This window comes from Talpa occidentalis, unplaced genomic scaffold (genome assembly GCF_014898055.3).
Source record: "Talpa occidentalis isolate TD23 unplaced genomic scaffold, MPIMG_talOcc4v2.1 talOcc4.16, whole genome shotgun sequence".
In the NCBI taxonomy this organism is placed as follows: Eukaryota; Metazoa; Chordata; class Mammalia; order Eulipotyphla; family Talpidae; genus Talpa; species Talpa occidentalis.
In genome coordinates, this window is record NW_023601653.1 from 39,158,765 (window position 1) to 39,182,874 (window position 24,110).

Below are 24,110 nucleotides of genomic sequence, written 5' to 3' on the forward strand. Positions count from 1 at the left end.
ATCTTAGACTAATAACAAGGACTTTAGTAACTTGTAGTGAACTTGTAAAATTTGAATATGATTTTATTTTTAATGACACTTTCAAATCCTTGAACTTAAGGGAAATTCTTAGTAAATAGCATATTCTGAGTTTCTCTTTTACAAAATAATGGAAGAGTAAAACAGGGCAAACATGCTGCACAAAGTTACCTTACTATCTATTAAAGCATATCTGTCTTACTTGTAAGATATAGATGGTGGGGCAGAAGGGAAGGTGATTACACTTGAAATGGTAAATCTTCATTTTAGGTAATTAAATCCTGAACTGTCATTGATTTCCTAATCCCTAAAGCATGATGTAAAGCTCCCAAAGGGATCATCACACTGTTAATTGTTTCTAACCTCTATAAAATGGAGTGGGGGTCTACTTGTATATTGGCAGTGCTCCCCCACATGTCCAATATGCTGTCACTTATTTGGAAACTCATATCAACTATTCACTTAAATAAATGAGTTATTAGATGGGCGTTCAGTTATATAACAATTGAATCTCCCGTCTCAGGATTTTAAAAAACAAAACAAAACAGAATTTGACCTATCATATCATTGGACAAATAGCAGTGACCTCTAAAAAGCAAATTCTAAAGATTATTACACCTTACCTGTGAAATAGTACAGATTCTAAATGATCCTAAAGTAATAACTTTGTACTATTCTCTTGATGCATGTCCTACTTACAATTATACACAATTATATATACAATTATATGTGTAATTATATACACATAAAATCTTAAATATTACATGGACAAATAAGACAAAACTTGTATAAGAAAAGGTGCATCTTTGTAGGGAATTTTTTGCAGTAAAAAAACTGGAAATTTTTTAGTAACAGATATTTTAATATATATTGCCCATTGCAAAGATCGTTAGCAGACATTGCTTATACATTTAAGTAAAAGATACAGTTCACCATATGTGTCATTAATTTGACTCAAGTAATTAATTTGCTGTGAGAATTCACAGTGAGCATGAAGATTCATAAAAGTTTTACAAATCATCATATATCTCTTTGCTTGGAAAAGTAATTTTTCAACTTTAGACATAGTATTACAAGAATATACATTTATCAGTCTAATATTCCAATTAAAAATGACATGTACCTCTAATCACAATACTTACATAACTGGATCAAACATATTTCGAATCTTTAGACACGGTGTCAAACTATTTGGTGGTGAATTTCTTCTATCTAAATGAAATGCTACAAAAAATAAATTAGTTTTACTATGTGCCATTGTTCCATTTTGTTGAAAGGTATTAAATCATTCAGTCCATTAAAAAATACTGTGTTTTAATTATGAGCCAGAGCCCTGTATATTATGGTGAATAAGAGTCTGTCATTGTTCTCACAGAGTTCACAAGTTTAGTTGAGGAGAGATGAAAACAGTGTCATCCAAGAATCATAATTGTGGTAAATACTAAAAGAGAAGGGTATAGAAAGCCATCAAAATTATTTAAGCTATTAAGGGGTATCAGATTAGAATTCACCAAGGAAGTGAAATTTATGGTGGATCCTAATGAATAAATAAAAGGCAGAGTGAAGAAAGGTGTAAAGAACATTTCAAGCAGAAGTGATGATTTGTACAGAGCCCCTGAGACAAGAAAGACATTGTTATGCTCAAGTAACTAAAAGACAGCTAAGATGGCTGGAGTGGGGACAATAGAGAAACGTGAAGAGGAAGGTATCAGATTATCAGGACCATTAAAGTATTTGGGCATTATCATAAAAGCAACAAAAAGCTAATACAGTGTTTTAAGAAGAGGAATAATATGAGAACTGTCTTTTAAAATTACAGATGTTTTGGGCCTCCCCGGTGGTGCAGCAGTTGAGTGCTGGGTTGCGAAGCTGCCCGCAGCCTCTGCAGCGCCAGTTCGATCCCCGGCTGCTCCCCGGCCACAGGAGGAGGGTCCCACATGGCCGCAGACCTCTCCTGCCGCCCGCTGCCCCTCTCAGCAGTGTACTTTGGTCTTTCTGCCTGCTCTGCTCTCCACTCTGGCTCTGGTGAATTCTCTCACCCTCCTGTGCTTCTGACTGTACCCAGTGCTTATATAAATAAATAAATAAATCTTTAAAAAAAAAATGCATCTCACATGTCAATAAAAGAATTCTATAAAAAAAATAAAATTACAGATGTTTTAAGATGGACTTTTATGTGGAGACTCAATCACGTGGAAGAAAAGTAAATGCAAGGAGACTAGTTAGAAGGTTATTTGTTTGCCTAAGGACTTATTTGAAAATTTAGAATGTATTGTAATCAATTTATTTAGATTGTCATTAAAATGCCTTATCAATACCAAAAAAAAGAGGAGATGATAAAGACATGGATAAGACATTCCTATAATCAAGAAGAAAATGGAGAGAAATAGGATATATGGAGCAGATTTAACATAAGTTGTTTAAAGACTGTATATGCATGGGAGTAAAGGAGAGATTAAAATAAAAATGACTCCAAGGTTGATGCCAAAACCAACTAAGAAGGGATATCATCAATTAGACAGGAACACTTGCGGTCAGCTTGAAGAAAGAAGAACAGAGTCTGTGCAGATGCTGAATTTGTGGTGCCTAGCTCCTAGAAATAAGTACACAGCTGGGAATAAAAATCTGAAAACCAGAACATAATACTTAGTTTAAGATGTAAATTTGAGAATTATCAATATAGAAATGGTAAATGAAGTCACAGCATGAGATCTTCTAGGGAGATAAGACAGAATGAAAGAAGGATGATTAAACTCCAACACCTACAGCTCTAGGAAACTAAAAAATCTAGAAAAGATGATTAAATAAATGTTCAGAGATAGAAGGAAATTCAGAAGAGAGTGGCATCTCCAAATCCAAAAGAACAAAGTCTCAAAGGAGATTTAATTATTAACAATATTAAATAAGGACAAGAAACTCTCCATTGATTTGGTAATAGGGAAGATAAGAGCTATTTCCTTGGAATAAAGGGAATGACAGGCAGATTGGAATTAGCTGAAGAATAAATGGGAGGTGAAAAAGTAAAGACAAGTATAGTAATGGCTGTAATAGGGAGAGAAATGGGGTATAACCACAAAATAATGTAGAACTTAAGTTTGCAGAGACTTCAACAATGTGTTTGGAGAGAGATTACAGTATGCTTAAATGCTAATGAAAAGATCCAACAGAGGCAAGAATTTAAAACACAGCAAAGGAAAACACCTGAGAAGACTAGAAGCATTGTAATTTTAAAGATTTGGTGGTGAAATACAAGGTAGGTACAATCTGACTACTTCTATTTGAATCATCAGCTTAGAATTAGGGGAGAGAGGGAAGGCCAAAGTTTGAAAAGAGGACAGCAATCTAAAACTGTCACTGAGTAGGAAAGTGAAGTGTCTAGTACATTATAGTGAGAACATGAGAGTTGGATAGTGCTGAGGGTCTGTATCTGATTAGAAATATCTGAGGTATGATTGAAGTAAGTCCGGATAGTGCTAACATAGCGTAAAGGAACAGTCACTGGACATGAAAAATCTTTGCCAAACCCCAAATCAAGAAGTGTATAATCTAGTACCTTCCAGATTTCTTTAGCAATATGTAAATTCCATTCTTAGATGGCCTTTAAGTCACAGGCATTCTAACTTCCTTGAAATTCAATTATTGGTCTGGGCCAGCAGAGGATGAACCAAAGACTATGAATGCATTTCATACCACCTATCCTAAACTAGACTCAAGTCTCCCTGAAAATAGGATGCCTGGGAGAAACTATTTCTGGCCAATTCTAGTCAGAAAATAGCCCAAGACCAAACCAATTTAAGATATATGCTTTGTTTCCCTAACTGTACTCACTACCTGGGTCAAGTAAAGATGTAATAGTTAATGAATCATATATTTCTAATACCTCAAGAACAACCTTTGGATCCTTCAAATGACTGCTGCTTATTCCAAACACTACATCTGTCAGAAGCATAAGTAATTCACTGGCTCTGCTGTACATAGTGTTTAATTTTTAACTGGTGCTTTAAAATACTTTTAGAGAGACTAACTTTATATAATCATCCAATTTACATTTAACTATCTCTAAGCTAAAAATTCAAACAGGTCAACATGTTTCACAATTACTTGGGAAAGAAAATAGTAAATGACAATTGCCTGCAATAGTAGTTAATTCAAGGACTATTATAATTGCCAACCACCTACCCATGTACCTTTTAATTAAACCACTGCACTTGCAAGGTGAGAAATATTAAGCCTATTTATTAATAGGTTAGACTATTTTTTCACATAAAACCACCACCAAACCCTCCAGTAGATACCCATATTTATATAGCATAACATCTGTGTTTAGAGCTTTAAATGAAAGCCAAACTTCTGTATGATTATAATCAACCTAAAGTTGTGTTTTTAATCACACTTGCAGCCTTTTCCTTACTAAAGTGAAAACAATAGCCCGAGGTTTAAAATCCTATAATTCATATAGTATTCAATTAAACTCAAAGTAAATCATACCACTACAAATTGGTAAGAACAACATGGATTAGCTAGGAAAAGAAATTGTCTTTATATTCATCTTGAAAAATTTTACATCAAAAATGGTAAGACAACTGTGCAAATAAAAAAATTCACATAAACACAATAATGACCTTTCCTAGAACTTCAAGTGCACACATGACCACCAACTGCTAGCTCTATGAAGAAATTAGGCTAAGACTCCAAACCCATTACATTCAAGTACTATAGTAATTAGACCTGAATGGCTTTGAAACTTTTTGTTTCATAGGACTCTACTATACGAATCCTTTAAAAAAAAAAATTTATTGTTTCGTATCACCTCTGGCAACATGGAAACTTCATTTTAGTACCATTATCATAAAAACTCTTTGAAAGTAAAGAGAAAAAAAAGGGAATGACTGGATTTCATGGCAATTTCATAACAATTTACTTACTTTTAATTATAAATGCTATTCTTAGCAAACACTAATAAATATACTTTTGCAGGGCCTCCCCTGGTGGCGCAGTGGTTGAGCGCTGGGCTGCAAAGCTGCCCGCAGCCTTCGCAGCAGCGGTTCAATCCCCGGCCACCGGCGAGGGTCCCACATGGCGCGACAGACCTCTCCTGCCACGCCCGCTGCTCCCCTCAGCAGTGTATTTCGTCAGTCTGCCTGTTCTGTCCCCCACTCTGGCTCTGGTGAACTCTCTCACCCTCATGTGTTTCTGACTGTACCCAGTGCTTGTATAAACAAACAAACAAATAAATAAATAAGTCTTTAAAAATAAAAAAAAAATAAATATACTTTTGCAGAGAAAAGAATTTTATATTCACAATTTTCTGATATATTTTTCTACTTTTATGTGGAATAACAGTACCAATTCCTTAAGCTTTGATACTATAGTCAACATCAAACCATGTAATAATAGCAAATGATTCTGCAAAATTTTAATTTACAATTTCAGATCCCATAAATATGCAAGAAAAGCTTTACAAAACCATGCAGTATTACAAGAAATATCTAGCCTCTACAGGTGGCTTCACTAAAGATCAAAAATAAATGTGATGTTACCAGAAAAACTGAAGAACGAGATATTTGCAGAAAAGTAGAGCTAAACATTTGGTATGGGTCAATACATCACAACTCAAAGAAAAAAAACAGAAGGTAAACTTTCAAAATAAGTAACATCACACTCTTGGAATTGGATCTGAGGTGTTTTAAAAATGTTTTTTAGGTAAAGAAGCGACCACAACCACCACTAAGGATAAAAGGCAAAAGTAAACGTACCATTATATATATGTATGTGTGTGTCTATACATATATATGTATATATATATATATAATTCTATAATTCACATATATATATAAATAAAAAGAACACTAGAGTAAAAAATAGACACAAATTTTCATTAGCTTTCTACTACTGTATTCAGGTAGCTTAAGATAGTTTTATTAGAACCTCCTATAACATTCCACAATATTAATAGGGGAATTGTGCATAGCCTCACTGGGTAAAAAAGTAAACATTATTATCTGGCCTAAAAAAGATTAATTATCTTAAGCAGTATTCTCACTTTTCATAAAAAGAAAAAGAGACAGAAATTATCTCTAATAAGTTATTGACACTGACAGTCTAATAACTATGCCAAAATATCAACAAACTTGTACATGTATATAAAATTCTAAAAACATTATTTTTAAATGTCTCTCTCGTTAATATTTCTTTCTTTCTCTTTAGATGTACACTCATCTTCCAAACACTATTCTAGGCACTAGAAACAAAAAATGAGTAAAGCAAACAAAAAAGTAAAAGCCATACTATATATGTTATAAATATTATACAGGCACTATTATCTTACAATACAGTATTACATATAGCATAGTGCATAATAAAATATTGTAAGTTGTTTACTATGTAAGTACTATACAGTATATATAGACATATAAATACATATATACACACACAGTGTAATTATAAGAAAAGGCATCAAAAAATATTTTTTAAAGCTATACTTTTAAAGACTGCAGAAAAAGCAAAGTGAAATTATTAATGTAAACATAAATCACCAAATATTCCTTTGGGGTTTGGTGTAACAATCTCAATTTTAACTTTCCCACCTAGAAAATAATGCATGAAAATACTACATGTTTTATTAGTAAATACTTATGTCAATTACTGGAGAAATTATTTTTTTACACAATACTGCCCATCAGAACATACAATTAATAAACAAAAAGGGTAAAACCCAGTAAGAAAAATGATAGTGATGGTGTTAGTCATTATTTTATACTGTATATACTAAGTGTTACATATGTAGAGAGGTACCAGGTACTGTTTCAAGACCTTTACTAATAAACCTACTTAACCTTCCCAATAACTATGAGACAGTTCTTATGAACCTCATTTCACAGATTTCCGAACCTCATTTTAAAAAATGAGGAATCAGAGCTAAGGCACTTGCCTATCATAGAACCCTTTTCTATACAAACGATTTCAAGGACAGTAACATGGTCTAGTAACTGGGAAAAGCCTTTGAGCTGGACTCAGTGATTAGTGACATCCCCTCAGTACAAAAAATAGTCTCCTGAATAGTAGTGGCTCTCTTTTGCAGTTTTGATTTCCTAACAAATTTAGAGTGTCAAAAGGTAAATGTCAGTCAGCTTTATAGCATGATTAAAAATATGATAAAAAGTAATACCTAACTTTTACTATTTTGAACATTTAAAAATAATGGGATATGAAAGAACAGTACAGCTGATATTCATAATACTGTACACATTTGAGGGAATGGGTTTAGAATTTTAAAGTAGCTCAATAGGGGCCTCCCTGGTGGCGCAAGGGATTAAGTCTTAGAACAATGAAGCTATCCACATGGCACAGCACACCTCTCCTGTCTCGCTAGCTGTTCCCCTCAGCAGTATATTTCAGTCAATCCACCTTTTCTGCTTCCCACTGTCTCTGGTGAATCCTCTCACGGCCCCGCACCTCTGGCCTACATCCCCCAGCTCTTGAATGCATAAGTAAATAAAAATAAATTTTTAAATAAAAATAAAGTAGATCAAATATTTTTTAAAGGAAAAGAAAAATTCAAGAATAACTCCTTTAACTCTTATGCAAAAGTGACAACAAAAAAATAAAATCAAGCATATTATCGATTTTCTAAATGTAGATGAGGTGACTGGATAAAAAGAAAACCAAGTTGATGCTGTTTATAAAAAATACGCTTATCACTAAATAATAAAATAGTTGAAAATATAAGAACAGGAAAAGAGAAACCAGTTAAGAGTAAATGAAGAGAATACTGAATCAATACAGAATATAAAATTACTTGATCAAATAAATAGGGAACAGAAAAAGGAATTCAAAAATAGATTACAATAAATAAAGTGGGATTTCAATTCAAATCATGGAAGAAAAAGTTGGGCTCCTATAATGCATAGTATACAAAAACAAAAACCAGTTGAATTAAAAACTCAAGTGCAAAAAAAACCTCATGTACATCTTAGAGATGAGGAATACCTTAACCCAGCATGGAAACCCAGAAGTACTGGGGAAAAAATAGACACATTAGTTTACATGAATATTTACTTATTTGAATGGTGAAAGATAGACCCACAAAAATAATAGATTTAAGGGAAAAAAATACATGCTGTATAAATAATACATTAAAAAAGTAATATGAAAAAGTCACACAGAGAAAGATATGTTCTGTATATCACTTTTATGTGGAATCTAAAAGTCAAACTTGCAAAATAAAAGAATAGGTGGTGGTTACGAGGGGATGGAGTTTGAGGAATAAAACTTACACTGGGTAGTAAACAAGCCATACTGATCTAATATACAGTACAATGAATATAGACAATAATACTGTCCTTTATACAATGTGATAAATCACTGCAACGATATTACAATATATAAAGTATTGAAGACAACACACCATAAATTTAACTGTGTCAAATAAATTCAATTAAAAAAGTAGTATCTATAATACAGAAAGGTTTTCTATTATTTTATATTACAAGAACAATTTTTTTTTAATCAATTGCTAAGAAAATACACAACCAAACAGAAAGATGGACAAGGAATATAGGTAATTCACAGAATGAAAATCCAAAAGAAGATTAAAAGAAACTCAACTCACTGCTAGTCCTGAAATACAAATTAAACTAAACCATGAAATTTAATTTTGCAACCATTATGACACCAAAAAAACCAAATGAGGAACAAATAATAACGAGTAGAGGTTGGGTACATAAGGTAACCTATCATCAACCCTCCTATATATGCATATATGTTTTTGTGATTATGCAAGCTGTGAGAAAAACAAGGAAAGCTATCTATGTAAGCTACCTGAAAGGGTGGATATGCAGGTGGAAAGACCTCAGTAAGAAAAAGGCAGGTAAGCAAAAACTGGAAAAAGGAGCAGTTAAAAAAAAGGATCCAGTTGTGATTCTACCTATATATGTTTTATATTATGTACAAAAAACAAATTGTGTCTTGTTTGCATAAGAAATTAGGAGGAAAGAACAGATGAAAAAACGCTAAAGCTGCTTTGCTAAGTGTAAAGAAAAAAAATCAAAGTAACGTACATACTACTCTATTGCAGTGAAATCAAAATATGCTCATATTAGCAAGGAGAAAAGGGGAAGGCTGTTGGGAAAGTCATGACACATTTTTGCTTAAAATGCAGAAAAAATATATCATGACTTTTCTGACAACTCAGTATAAGCAACTAATACTGATTCCTTCTATGGCATGGAACTGGAACGAAAGCTATACACCTTTCAATTGTAATACTTCACTTAAACAGATGATTTTTGTGATTGTAAAAATTAGGAAATTAGATTTATAATTTTTGTTGTTTAAAAATACATACCTTGACCTTGCCATACTTTGGAAGGTATTACTAATATTTTGTCACACGATGCAGAAGGCTGGATCCACCGCCAAACTAGAAAATCTGCACCACCTATTCTCCGGGTTTCCGTGCGAACTCTAGATTCATTAGCAGCAAGGAAGTCAACAGCTCTATCCCAGACTTTCTTCATTTTTTTCCTATCATGTGAACAAAATGACATATTTCTGTTCCCACAGCTTGTCATCCTTTTCAAATATGAGTAACTGAAAGTAGTGGTTATTGTTAACTCTGGCTGTTATCACTGCTTATGGAGTTTTTTGAAAAAGATTTAGATACCTAAACCTCACCTGAGATTTACTACATTTCCATCTCAGAGGTGGAACTTGAGCATCAGTTTTTGGTGCCTTCCCACCCCAAGCTCCACTGGTGATTCTGATGTGTTGTTAGGTTAAGAATGCTCTTTTAGAATATAGCATCATCTTTTGTTTTCAGGAAGTTACTATTTAGTTCATTTTAAAAGCTTTGTTGACCAAAAAAAAAAAAAGTATTTGAACACTGTTGGTAAAAAACCCTTCCCTACTGCCTGTCTCCATATCTTTATCAAGATAAAATTAAAGGAAATATCAATAAGATGGAGATTGACAACAATGAATCAAAACTACACAGGAATGAGAATGATTTAGAGAATCTAATTGTATGTCAATCAAAAATCAAGAGAATAGAAGATTTTAGAAAGGAAAGCTTAAATTACAAAAAAAAAAAAAAAAAAAGCCTGTATTATAAAAAAGATCTAGTTGAAAAGGGTTACAACTCTTAACCTAATTTCACAACTGCAGAAGCCACCCACATTCTGATTAACTTCAACTCATAATGCTTTAAACATACCTGTCATGAGGCTGTATTAAAGAATCTCGCACATGTGGAATAGGCATGTAGGGCTGTAAATCTTTATTTTCCTGGCAAGCTTCATTGTGACTTCGTAAAACATCTGAAAATAAACCACACACAAATTTACAAATGAATCACTCACTGGACATGAAGTTATAGTATACCTATTTTAGAAACAGATTAGATTTTTACAAATACTATACCTATTATCTTTACCACCATATCATACATCTGTCTCGTTTCTTCTTCTTCTTTTGTCCAACGATATTTCATGTAACGCAGAACAACACAAACCATCACCACACCTGCAATATTTATATATTTTGTGTTTTACAAAGTGTGGTCAATGACACTCAATAACATTCAATGCAACAAATTAATGGGCAGCCAATTGCTAAATCTGGGTATTAACAAAGCCATAAAAAACAAACCAAAAAAGTTGGGTTTTTGCAGTGATTGTTTTAACTGCCACAATAGAATAATGGAATGAGTCTTCAAAACAATGTTGATATAGCTACATAATTTAAACTACGGAGCAAAAATAAATATCAAATATTTTCTAGAGTTTCATTTAATGTCTCTAAAATAAACAATTTCTTCCACTTACAGTGACAAATGACCATTATTTACTAAAAAAAAAAAAAAAAACTTCAGCTACTATTATACCTTGGTAAAGACTTTTGGATGTGATTTATAATGGCAACTACAATATAAGTAAATTCTTACCCCTGGCATTTAGTGAAATAGAGACATGAAAAATCTAGACCAAATGTATTGTCTTTTTCATCATAACAACTTACCTAAACATAACAATAATAATCTGTGGGTAACAGTAATAAAAGCACGACGAAAACGACACCAGAAAGACATCTGTGGTCTTGTGGATTGTAAAAACTGGACATGAGTTATATTTGTCAATTCTTCCTCAGGGCCATTACCGAAACACCTATTTGAAAATCAGGAGAATGCAGAGTTAAAAACCACTTCTTATAGTACAAAATGGTCAAAGTGGATATCAAATCCTTTACCTTATTCCAACATCTTTTCCATTTTCCAAAATCCACTGCAATGAAGTATTAAATATATCTTTATATTCAGGACCTAAATCCTAACAAGAAAAATAGACAAAATAACTAGCTGTTATTAATCCACATTCACGTGACTTTGTTTAAATTGTCCCATATGTAAAATTTATACAACAGTTTCAACTATGTAACATTAGTATAAGATTATACTATTAATTACAGAAAAAATAAAAGGTGAAAATGAAGTAAGGTGCCATTTCCCCACCACCCTAAGGTAACCAGTTAATATTTTTACAGTGTTTTCTTAAAGTTTTTATATGTCCATAGATGTTGGGGATTCTTACTGTCATAGCTTGTTTTTTAAGTATCATCATGATAAGAATGAACTAGTCACTATTTTTTTTTTTAAGATTTTATTTATTTATTTATTTGTTTGTTTGTTTGTTTGTTTGTTTATGAAAGCACTGGGTCAGAAGCACGGGAGGGTGAGAGAATTCACCAGAGCCAGAGCAGGGAGCAGAACAGGCAGAGGACCAAGGTACACTGCTGAGGGGAGCAGCGGGCGGCAGGAGAGGTCTGCACGCCATGTGGGACCCTCCTCCGGTGGCCGGGGAGCAGCCGGGGATCAAACCGGCACTGCAAAGGCTGCGGGCAGCTTCGCAACCCAGTGCTCAACCGCTATGCCACCGGGGAGGCCCTAGTCACTATTTTTGCCCCCAATTATCCCCCCCCACTATTTTTATTGTTTTTCAATTTCTTAAGATTTATTTTTATTTATTTATGCATACAAGAACTGCGGTATAGGCCAGAGGTGTGGGGAGTGAGAGAATTCACCAGAGACAGAGTGGGGAACAGAACAGGCAGATCTACTGAAATTCACGGCTGAGGGGAACAGCGGGAAATAAGAAAGGTCTGCTGTACCATTTGGGTCAACTCCCTGGCTGGGTATCATTTCACGCTGCAGTAGCTGGCAAATTCATGCTGTGGTGGCTGGAGATACCTTGATAGCACTGACACTTTGCCCCTGGGCCACCAAGGAGCACCCCCCCCCCCACTATTTTTAGATGAACAAATGACAGACTCTTCTCACTTGGCTGCTTCAAAGACATTTTATTCAACAAGTGGATAAAGTAAGCCAATCAAGTCAAGAAAAACAACTGTCTGTGTTACCAATGATAAAATTTAAATTTTTAAGAAAAAAGTAGATTTTGCATCCTTTGCATTTTGGAAGCTTGACAGCTTCTCAATATTTAAAACCTTTACAATGATACTGATGCGATTTTAATGAATATGACATTTTTGCTTAGCATAACAAAATGTGTCAACATTTCGAAGATCTGAATAACTAGTAAACCAATATTTTCCAAATGACCAATGCGTGAGTTATGAAATCTTTTAAGGTTAAAAAAGCCATTCAAATGTGCAAAACAGGACTTAATAAGACATAGTAGGAAAAATTTGCTGATAAGTTTTCAGATTCAACACCACAACTATTTTTAAGAAACTACCTTGTAGTTTTGGTGTAGTATTAAAGAATACTTACAATAATCTGTAAAAGCTATGAAAATGCTTTTCCCTATTTGCCTACATAACTGTGAGGCTGAATTTTCTACCAACATCATCATCAAAGCAGCCTAGATATAGAAGCAGTTATAAGAATCCAGTTGTCTTATTAAGGTAGACATTAAAGAGATTTGAAAAAATGTAGAACACCACTTCTCAAAGGTTTTTTATTTTGGAAAATGTAGTTATTTTCATAAAAATATATTATGTTAACACATAATAGATTCATTACTATTTAAACAATTTTTAATTTCATTTTTTAATATGATTTGTATTTATATGTAAACACAAATGAATACATACATACATACATACATACATACATACATACATATGTATGTATATATCCTGCAAGAGTCATTTGGTATCCTCAGTAATTTTAGGAGTGCAAAAGAGTTCTGTAACCAAAAAGTTTTTAAGAACTGCTGAGCACAGACTGAATATGTAATTTTTTTTAAATCAGTGTTATTCCAGTCAGTCTGCCTGTTCTGTTCCCCACTCTGTCTCTGTTGAATCCTCACCCCCCACACCTCTGGCCTGTACCCCAGTTCTTGTATGCATAAATAAATAAATCTTTTAAAAAAAGAGTACTACAGTATTATAAATCATATTTTTTAATGATCTGTCCTAATTAAATAGCTCCTACTGTTATAGGACAGGGAGAGGGGCAGCCCAAACCCCGCAAACCTGCCTATTCTAAATGGGTTCTGCCATCCGCCGCATCAACACAAAACATAGGAGACTTTAATGGGAAGGATCTTTAATAAAACTAGGAAACAATACAGGTAAGGCAAAGAGTCTAGTTTCTAAATGAAGCACCCAAAGTTACCCGTCCCCTCGTGGGTAAAAGTCCATCCATATGGGATTGGCCCAGAGCAAGGCCCCAAAGCCTGCCACAAGTCTAAAGCATCTTCCAGTGGGGACCCACAGAAAAGAGTCAGAAACAACCAAACAAGCCCGGAAGGAAAAGAGCAAAATCAACATCAAGATAAAAGCTGCCATGGTCACCTCTCCACGGGTCTCACCCACATCTGTGTCACCCAGTCCACGACCAAAAGACAAGTGCAGTTTCTTCACGTGTCTCTAGGCTCCACGCGCCTCCTCCAGGTCTCCTGGCTCCATCCTGCTTCCTTCCTCAGTCTCTTCTGCAGCTTCTTCTCTCCCTGCTCAGCTCCACCCTCCCTTGGGTGGGGCAGGGAACCTCCCCCTTTCCTGGGGACCACCCTGTTGCACTACTAACACTGTAGCATCTATTTCAGGGATCTAAAGTGTTTTATTATGTACTTTTGTAGGCACCTAGAAAGCTGTAAATAGGGCAGAGGTAGGCCATCTTCTTACATAAAGGTTTAGAGAGTAAATACTTTAAGCTCTGCAGCCATCATTTCTGGCACATTTCTGCTGTAAGCAACATTTTAAAATGCCATAAAATCACAACCATGAGACCACACAAAAATAGGTGAAAGGGTGTTTTCAGCCCAAGGATAGAATCTGCCAAGGCCATTATAAAATGTCCATTTACAAATAACTGAAGGTCAGGAGGAAGTGATGATCAGGAAGAAATCAAGTTTTAAATTCAAATCAGTCCTGTTATTACTATTTAATGATAGGCAAAAGATAGATCAACTTACTATTTATTGACTGCTTCATATAAATCTTTGCAAATTCAAATCTTTCCAAATAAAATGGATGTTACAGAACTACAAAATCTTTAAAAAACTTAACACATTGTGTGTGTACACACATACCCATGATACACAATTCTAAATTTACTTTACTTTCAAATAATTGGTAAAAAAAAAGTGCAGTTTAAACCCATGCCAGGGCCTCCCTGGTGGTGCAAGGGGTTAAGAGACAACCTATGAAGCTATCCGAAGCCTCTGCAGCACGAGTTCGATCCTCAGCCAGGGAGAAACCCACATGGCGCAGCAGACCTCTCCTGACTTACCCACTGCTCCCGTCAGCAGGGTATTTCAATCTGCCTGTTCTGTTCCCCAATGTGTCTCTGGTAATTCCTCTCACCCCCCCTCACCTCTGGCCTGTACCCCAGCTCTTGTGTGCATAAATAAATAAATCTTTTAAATAAAGAAATAAACCCATGTCAGATATTTTGAAGTAGGATGACAGTTTCAAAGTACAAAAATAATATTGTTTTATGTAAAAGACTCAGTCATGTGCAAAAGAGCTAAAGACTGTCACCTTACACCATGCACAAAAATTAACTCTGAAAAGATGAAAGATTTAAATGTAACACCTGAAAAAATAAAATTTCTACAAGAAAACATAGGTGGTAAGTTCCTTGACCATCCATGTTGGCAACGATCTTTCGGATTGGACTCCAAAAGCAAAGGCAAAAAAAGAGGCAAAAAAAAACTAGTGGGGCCCTCCCTGGTGGCGCAAGGGGTTAAGCACTGCACTATGAAGCAAGCCGCAGCCTCTACAGCACAAGTGCAATCCCCAGCTGGACAGGGAGAAAAAAGCATGGCGAAGTAGACCTCTCCTGTCTCGCCCTCAGCAGTATATTTCGGTCAGTCTGCCTGTTTTGTTCCCCACTCTGCCTCTGGTGAATCCTCTCACCGCCCCCCCGCCCCCCGCATCTCTGGCCTGTACCCCAGCTCTTGTATGCATAAATAAATAAGGCTTTAAAAAATAAATAAACTAGTGGAAACTACACCAAAGTAAAAAGGCTTTGCACAGTAAAGGAAATCATCAACAAAATAAAAAGGCAATCTACTGAATGGTAAGAAAACACTTGCAAATCATATAAAGGATAAATATTTAGGGCCTCCCTGGTGGTGCAGCGGTTGAGCGCTGCAGCTCTGGTTCGATCCCCGGCCACCGGGCGAGGGTCCCACATGGCGCGCAGACCTCTCCTGCCGCCCGCTGCTCCCCTCAGCAGTGTACTTCGTCACTCTGCCTGCTCTGCTCTCCGCTCTGGTGAATTCTCTCACCCTCCCGCGCTTCTGACTGTACCCAGTGCTTGTGTAAATAAATAAATAAATCTTTAAAAAATAATAATAATAATAAAATAAAGTTAAGATTTTAAAAAAAAAGGATAAATATTTAAAATGTATAAAGAACTCATACAACTCAATAGCAAATGACAAGGGTCCAAATAAAAAATGGGCAGATCTGAATAGACGATTTTTCAAGAAAAACATACAGATGACCAAAAGAAAATGAAAAGATGGTCTCTCTTACTAACCACCTGGAAATGTAAATCAAAACCACAATGAGATGTCACCTACAATTGTTAGAATGACTTATCAAAAAGGCAAGAAATAACAGGTATTGGCAAGGATGTAGAAAAAAGGGAACGCTTGTGCAGTATTAATGGGAATATAAATTAGTGCACCCACTAGGGAAAATAGTTTGGAGGTTCCTCCAAAATTAAAAATAGAACTATCTGGGCCTCCCTGGTTGCTCAAGGGGTTGGGACACAACCTGTGAAGCTGTCCGTAGCCTCCCCAGCATGAGTTCGATCCCAGCCAGCCAGGGAGCAGCCCACATAGCACAGCAGACCTTTCCTGACTCGCCTGCTGCTGCCCTCAGCAGTGTACTTTGGTCAGTCGGCCTGTTCTGTTCCACACTCTGTCTCTAGTGGATGCTCTCACCCCGCTCTCCGCCCCACGCCTCTGGCCTGTACCCCTTGTAAGCATAAATAAAACTTAAAAAAAAAAAAAAGAATTATCGTATGATCCAGCAATTCCACTTCTGTATACTTATACAAAGAAAACAAAAAAACAATAGTTCAAAAGAAACGTGCACCCATATGCTATTTATGATAGGCAAGATATAGAAACAGCCTAGTGTCCAACAATGGATGAATGGATAAAGAAGATATGGAACTAGTGCTGCAGTGGCTGCGGATATACTACTAATGAAACTACTAATAAGCAGTGGTGGTATCAGAGGAGAAAGAATTTTAACTATTTTACTTGTTAAAAATACTTAAAATTTTTTACAATAAATGTATTACTGCAAAAAAAAAAAAAAAGATATGGAGTTTGTGCACATGCCACTCCCTCCCCTCCTGTGCACACACACATATTTATGTGCACACATACAGAGAGAGTCACGTATCGCTTAACACCATTCCTTGGTCAGTAATGTACTGCACATACAATGGTAACCCTAATAGGCTATACTATATACCCTAGGTATAAAGTAGGCTATACCACCTACACTTGTGTAATTACACTCTATGACATTCACAGAACAAAATGGCCTAACAAAGCCTTTCTCAGAACATATTTTGCTTATTAAGTGACACATAATATACTAGTCAGCAATTAAAAAAAAAGGAAACCTTGCCATCTGCGACAACATGGCTGGATCATGACGTTACTATAAAAGAAATAAGTTAGGGCCTCCCTGGTGGCATAAGGGGTTAAGCATTAGCACTATGAAGCTATCTGCAGCCACTGCAGCACAAGTTTGATCCCTGGCCATGGAGCTGACCCACATGGTGCAGCAGACCTCTCCTTCTCACCCACTGCTCCCCTCAGCAGTGTTCCCCCAGAGGGACCTCTTAACTTATAACAAATCAAAGCAAGCTTTCAATGTTAAAAATGAATTAAAAACTCAAGGAAGACACTGCCTGTTCTGTTCCCCAGTCTGTCTCTGGTGAATCCTCCCACCCTCCTGCACATCTTGTCTGTACCCCGGTTCTTGTATAAATAAATAATAAAATATTTTAAAAAAAAGTTAGATGGAGAGAGACAAATAACCATTGATTTCTCTCAAAGTCTAAAACAAAACAAACGAACAAACCGAATGAAACAAATTGCATAGATAGAGAAAATGGCAGCTGCCAGAGAAAAGGGGATTCGGAATGGGCAAAATGAGTGAGGGGTGGCCAAGATTCCAGTACAAAATTCCAGTTATAAATTAGGGAAATAACCATGAGGAAGTAATGTTCAGTATAGTGACTATGATTAATAATACTGTAGTGCACATGAAAGTTGCCATGAGAGTAAATCTCAAAAAAGATCTCATGAGAATAAAGAATTTCTTTAAGTTTGTGTTGTTACAGATGGTGACTACACTTACTGTGATGATGATTTTGGAGCATATAAAATTATCAAACCATTATGTTATACACCTAAAACTAATATAATCTTTTATGTCAATTATACCTCAATTAAAAAAAAAACTATTGGGGATAGCTCATAAAATGGACAATTTACATAGTAATAGGTATGTGATTGTCCAGTTAGTGACTATTTTGATCAATTGTGAGATGATATGTACTATATATAACACATGCCATCTTTTAAAATACTTGAAATATAACATACAGAAATCAATACAATATTGATTTTCGGGAACTTAATCTTTCACCTTCAGGAATAATGGAAAGAACATGGTCCTGAGAATCAAGCAGGCCTGGACTTAGGTCATGGCTCCAATACTGATTAGCTGTATGTGTGACTTTTAGTAGAGACAAGAAATAATATATCATTTATGCAGATGCATCTACATAGATCACTTCTTCAGATCTTTACTCTTATTTTGGGTTAAGAGGCAGAACTGCAGGTGAGAAGAACAAGAATTTCCATTCAATCTCCAGTTCTATTATATGACCTACAATATATTTGTTCTATGTATTAGTGACTAATAATTAAATCTCTCTGCACTTTGGTTTCCTTATAAAGCAGGCCTGATACCACCTACTTTGCCAAGATCACTGTCAAATTGGAGGTAACAAGTACATAGTACAACAATAAATCATACTTGATAAAATGTATTAAGAAATTTCCCGCACATTCCATTTCTTAAAAACATTGTTTTTCCACAAAAACAATTTTATTAACAGGCCATTTACGTAGGCCATTTTCCAGCCCTATAATTTGGCATATTTACACCTATCTTCTCTTCGATTTTTTCCCTCACAAATCTTAAACGTATTCATTGTGTTAAAGGTTAAACAGGGTTTGAAAGCAACCTAGGAAATTAAAGCTACCCTACAATACTCAGACCACAAAACTTAAAAACCAATCATGTATTTCCATGAAAATACTGTATTTCCTAAATGTTCCACCAGAGGGACCTCTTAACTTATAACAAATCAAAGCAAGCTTTCAATGTTAAAAATGAATTAAAAACTAAAGGAAGACACTAGGGGAATTAGAAAATCATTGTTTAAATTATTTAATCTAATTATTGTTTATTTACATTTCCTTTGAAAGAGAAAGTGGGAGAAAATAAAAATGGAATGTAAAGAATCCAATTCAAGAAAATAAATTTTACTGAGGCTTATTTAGTCACTCATTTTACTACCTCAAACTACATATCAAGAATCTACTACTATGCTTAAAATGCACTAGGGGACTCCCTGGCCTAAGGATTGGGTTTCAGAGCTATCACCACTAGGCCTGAGTTCCATCCCTGGCTAGGGAGCTGACCAACATAGGGCACTGCAGACCTCTCCAGTCTAGCCTGCTGTTCCCCTGCAATGTGCTTCTGTAAATCTACCTGTCCTGCTCCCGACTCTGTCTCTGGTTAATCTGTCTCCCCTGCTCCCGACTCTGTCTCCCCTTCCTGCAACTCTGGTCTATGCCCCAAATCTTACACCTTACACACACACACACACACACACACACACACACACACACACACACACACACACACACACGAGAGAGACAGAAAGAGAGAGAGAGAGAGAGAGAGAGAGCGCGCGCGCACACAAGGGTGCAAGAGCGCGAGCACACTAGAAGTATCGGGGAATGTAACTTTCTATAGGAATTCTACATATTCTTTGGATCATATGCTCCTAAATGCAAAAACTTAATTATGTGCTGACGAAACCATAGTAGAAATACATGAAAAATGTATGTATAATAGCTCTCTTTCCAAAAGCAGAAAGCCTATAATGTACATATTATCATCATTATTTCATACCAGCTTTGTAGTGAGGTTCTTCCATACTTATATGCTAGTACTTGGGTAAAATATCTAATTTTGGCTAGATTGTGCTAAAACTGTCATTCCAATTAGAAAGTAATTTGGCAACATATATCTAAATCATTAACAAACACTCATGCTCTTTAAACAAGTAATTTCCATTCTAGGGCTCTTTGCTAATGAAATGATTAGAAAATCAAAACTATATGCAAATATTTAGTGTTTCCCTAATACTAAAAAAAAAAATATTCAAACCAACACAACACAGCACAATCATGTAAAGAAATTTTATCCAGTAATGTTAAAAATTTTTCCAAACCTGCTCAATGATACAAGGAAACACAGTAACTTAAAATATATATATACATTTGTAATATAAAATATTCACAATATTTATAGCAATACAAATTTTAGGAGGAAATAGATTAAAATGGGATAAATTGAGTGGCTAGCCTTAGACTGTGAATTTGAAATGTTTTTCTTCTCCTTTTCATGTGAATGAAAGCATATGCAAGTATTAATGTTAGCTTAAAAAAATATGCATCATTAAAAAGAGTACTTAAAAGCTTTTATGTAGGCCATAAAATTTTATTTTGGGGGAAAATATCCTGCTTTGTGCTTTATTTTATCATTATTATACATATATATAGTTTTAGCAGCAGTTCAAACTGCATCTCTGGTGGTGACAAGCCCTACCAGATTTCACAGCATTTCAAAATCTGAAAATGGGATTCCATAAAGAAAAGGTTATCAAACACACACAAACACACAGAGCTAAATGTATTTAGAAGGGCATAAACATTTCTATCTAAAAAACTTCACTTGGCTTACTCAGAAATGAAATTAAAATAATTGAGAATCTTATGTAAAAAATATACTAGAAAAAATAGTAGAATTAGAAATTCTACTAAACTAAAAAATAAATAAAGGCAAGCAAGCAAAACCCAATCTGAAACAAAAAAATAATTCCAGGGGAAAAAAATATGAGAGTCTTTTAAGAATGGAGTTCATTATTATCAGTCTTTTTTAAACCCCCAAATGCAGGCAGTCCAGAACACAATACATGCATTGGGGCTTTTGCAAAGTTCTTTGTAGCATCCTTAGTAGAACTAATGTTTTCTACTTAACTACTGCTGGCTCAGCCTCCCTACCTGTCCCAACTCTGATTCTGTGTCTCGTGCTTATGCCTTATCCTACTGGTGATCCATAGCTGCAATCAAATCATTAATAAAGGAGGAAGAACAGAGGTTAAATCCTCCCACACCAAACACTGCCTCTTATTCAGCTCCAGCGGAACTACTGACCAGGTCTATCTGGTCCACAAGTGCTATCCCATTCCTTTCATCCTTCAAATATAGTATAAGAGATATTAAGAGACTCAGGGCCCTTATGAAATGTAAGTAACTTGCTCCAGAAATTGATAACCATAACACTAATCTGTGTCACTAACACTCTAAAAATGTAACTGAGGGGGAGAAAAGGTGGGGGACAGAAAGCAGGAAAGTAACACTTACTGGGGTCAGTTTTTCCCACTGTTAAAAGTAAAAACATTTAAATATCTCTTAAGGCACCACATTCTCTGCTCTCTTCTTATGTTTATTTCTGTGTCCCCTACTTAATGCAGTCCTTTCTCTGCCCCTGCCATCTAGCAATTCTTCTTCCATCTGTAAGCCAGAGTCCCATAATCATAACCCCTCCTTAGTCAAGATCTTTTTGGAGCCTGATTCTATCCACTAACATGTCATTAATGTTATTTTCATCTAGGTTAAAATTGAAAAAAAAAAAAAAAGATTGAGAGACAAATCCTGTAGCATGTTATTAAAAACCTCTCCAGAGTGACCACCAATTAGCTGGGAAACACAGGAGAAGTAAAACTTACTGGACAGTTACCATAATCACCAGGCACTGAGTTACTACATACACACACACACGCCCACACGCGCACACGCACGTCTCCCAACAACTCCCACAGTTATAAATAACAGTCTCAATTTTGCAGTGTGAAACAGGTACAGAAAAGCCGAAGGACCTTACTGAGACGCACAGCTTCTGTGTAGCGGTACTAAAACCGACCTCCACCGCTAACTTCCATCACATTAGACTGCCATCTTTTGGGTATTTACATAAGTCATGAAGTAAGTTAAAAACTGAGTCTATATTTCTCTTTTTTGACAGGCGTATCTTGAGAAACAATCACTGAAACCTTGTTGAAAGACTCGGGATTATACTAATGGGCTGTCGGAAAAAGCATGACAAATTTTTTCTGTTTTCTATACAAAAATGCGTCATGACTTTTCCTACAACCCAATACATTCTAAATTAAAAAAAAAAAGGATATAAGCAAGATAACAGAAATGTTGAATATGTGTCTCCAGGTGGGTCTAAACAATCTCCCATGGAAACACAATAATAGAGGGAATAATTCAGATGGTGAGAAATCTCAAAATCAGTTAAGAGACTCCCTACCCTTACTCAAGGCAAAAGCAAATTCCTGGCACGTATTCACCAAAGCCCCTTCCCCTGGGACAGCATGGTGTGGTCAGAAGGAAACTCCCAACTTTTCTGGTTTCTTTTTGAGAAGGGGAAGAGAAGGTCGGAAAAATTATCTAATGTTCAGATTTGCGGGGGTGGGATGGAGGGCATCCTAGAGGTACTAGTTTCTGTCTTGCCTGAATCTAATCACTGACAGAAATGGGCACCAGGTTGTGCATCACCAAAATAGACGGTATGAACTAGCACACAAGTATTAGTCAATTCCCTTCTTCCCAGCTCAGCACAGAATGAGCAGGAGAAAAACCAACTTCTGGCTTCTTCCTAGGGAGGGGAAGTTAGAGCATACCATTTGCAACAACACAGATGGAGTTGGAAGGGATTATACTAAGTGAAATAAGTCAGAATGAGAAAGATAAATACCAGATGGTTTCACTTATATGTGGAATACAGAGAAACCAAACAAAAGGTTGGACAACAACAAACATTGAAAGCTGAACAAAGATCTGAGGCATCCAGGAGAGGAAGAAGAGGGATGAAAACAGGATGGAAAGAGGATATTGGACTATGACTAAGGTTACCAGAAGGGGGATGTGCTGGGGTAGGAGGAAACAAGAGGGGGTCTAATGGAGGATTACTGGGGCTTTGGTGGTAGTTATGGTGAAATAACATTCAATTGTAGAGGTGTAAATCTATACTCCCCAGACATATACCATGATGTAAATCAACATTACCTCAATAAATATAATTTTTTAAAAATCCCATTTATAACAACATCAAAAAGAATAAAATACTTAGCAATGCACTTCATGGAGGAGGCAAAAGAATTTGATACTGAAAATTACAAAACATTGCTAAAATCCATGATGACACAAAATAAATGGAAAGGCATTTTGTGTTCATGGATTAAAAGGTTACTTTTAAAATGTCCATATTATCTAAAGCAATAAACAGATTTAACACAATCCACATCAAAATCCTATTGGTATTTTTTCAGAAATAGAAATATCAATGCTAAAATTCATGTGGAACCTCAAAGGACTCTGAATAGCCAAAACAATTATGATCAACAACAACAAACCTAGAGGCCTCAAGCATTCAACTTCAAAACATAACACAAAGCTACAGCAACCAAAACAGTATGGTACTGACAAAAAGGTTTACTTACAAACCAAGGGGAGAAAAGAAGAGAAATAAATTTATACAATCAACTTTTCTTTGACAAAGGTGTTAAGAACACACAATGGGAAGATAGTCTCTTCAACAAATGGTGTTGAGGAAATTGAATTTCCATACTCATAAAAATTAAATCAGATCCATATCTTACAGCATACATTAAAATCAATTCAAAATGGGGTCTCCCCGGTGGCGCAGCGGTTGAGCACTGGGTGGCGAAGCTGCCCACAGCCTTTGCAGCGCCAGTTCGAACCCTGGCCGTCGGGTGAGGGTCCCACATGGCGCGACAGACCTCTCCTACTGCGCCCGCTACTCCCCTCAGCAGTGTACTTCGTCATTCTGCCTGTTCTATTCCCCGCTCTGGCTCTGGTGAATTCTCTCACCCTTCCGCGCTTCTGACTGTACCCAGTGCTTGTATAAATAAATAGATCTTTTAAAAATAATGATAAAATAAAGTTAAAAAAAAGCAAAATGGAGTCAAAACTTATGACATAAGACAAAAATGCTACAAATCTAGAAAAACTAAGGGAAAAGCTTCAAGGGATTGGTCTTGGCAATGCTTTTCTGGACATGACATCAAAAACAGGCAACATGAGCAAAAACAGATAAATTGGATTACACAAACTAAAGAGCTTCTACAGGGCCTCCCCGGTGGCGCAGCGGTTGAGTGCTGGGTTGCGAAGCTGCCCACAGCCCCTGCAGCGCCGGTTCGATCCCCG

General features: G+C 35.8%; 1 protein-coding gene across 1 annotated transcript in view; it reads right to left on the reverse strand.

Annotated features, from left to right (window-relative positions):
• The window catches only part of LEMD3 (LEM domain containing 3), a 63,804-nt gene that overhangs the window by 3,048 nt on the left and 36,646 nt on the right, over positions 1-24,110 (reverse strand). The window contains 6 exon segments of the mRNA XM_037514051.2: positions 1,161-1,242; positions 9,365-9,543; positions 10,232-10,334; positions 10,438-10,539; positions 11,035-11,180; positions 11,263-11,342. Coding sequence (XP_037369948.1) covers positions 1,161-1,242; positions 9,365-9,543; positions 10,232-10,334; positions 10,438-10,539; positions 11,035-11,180; positions 11,263-11,342 — 692 coding nt within the window.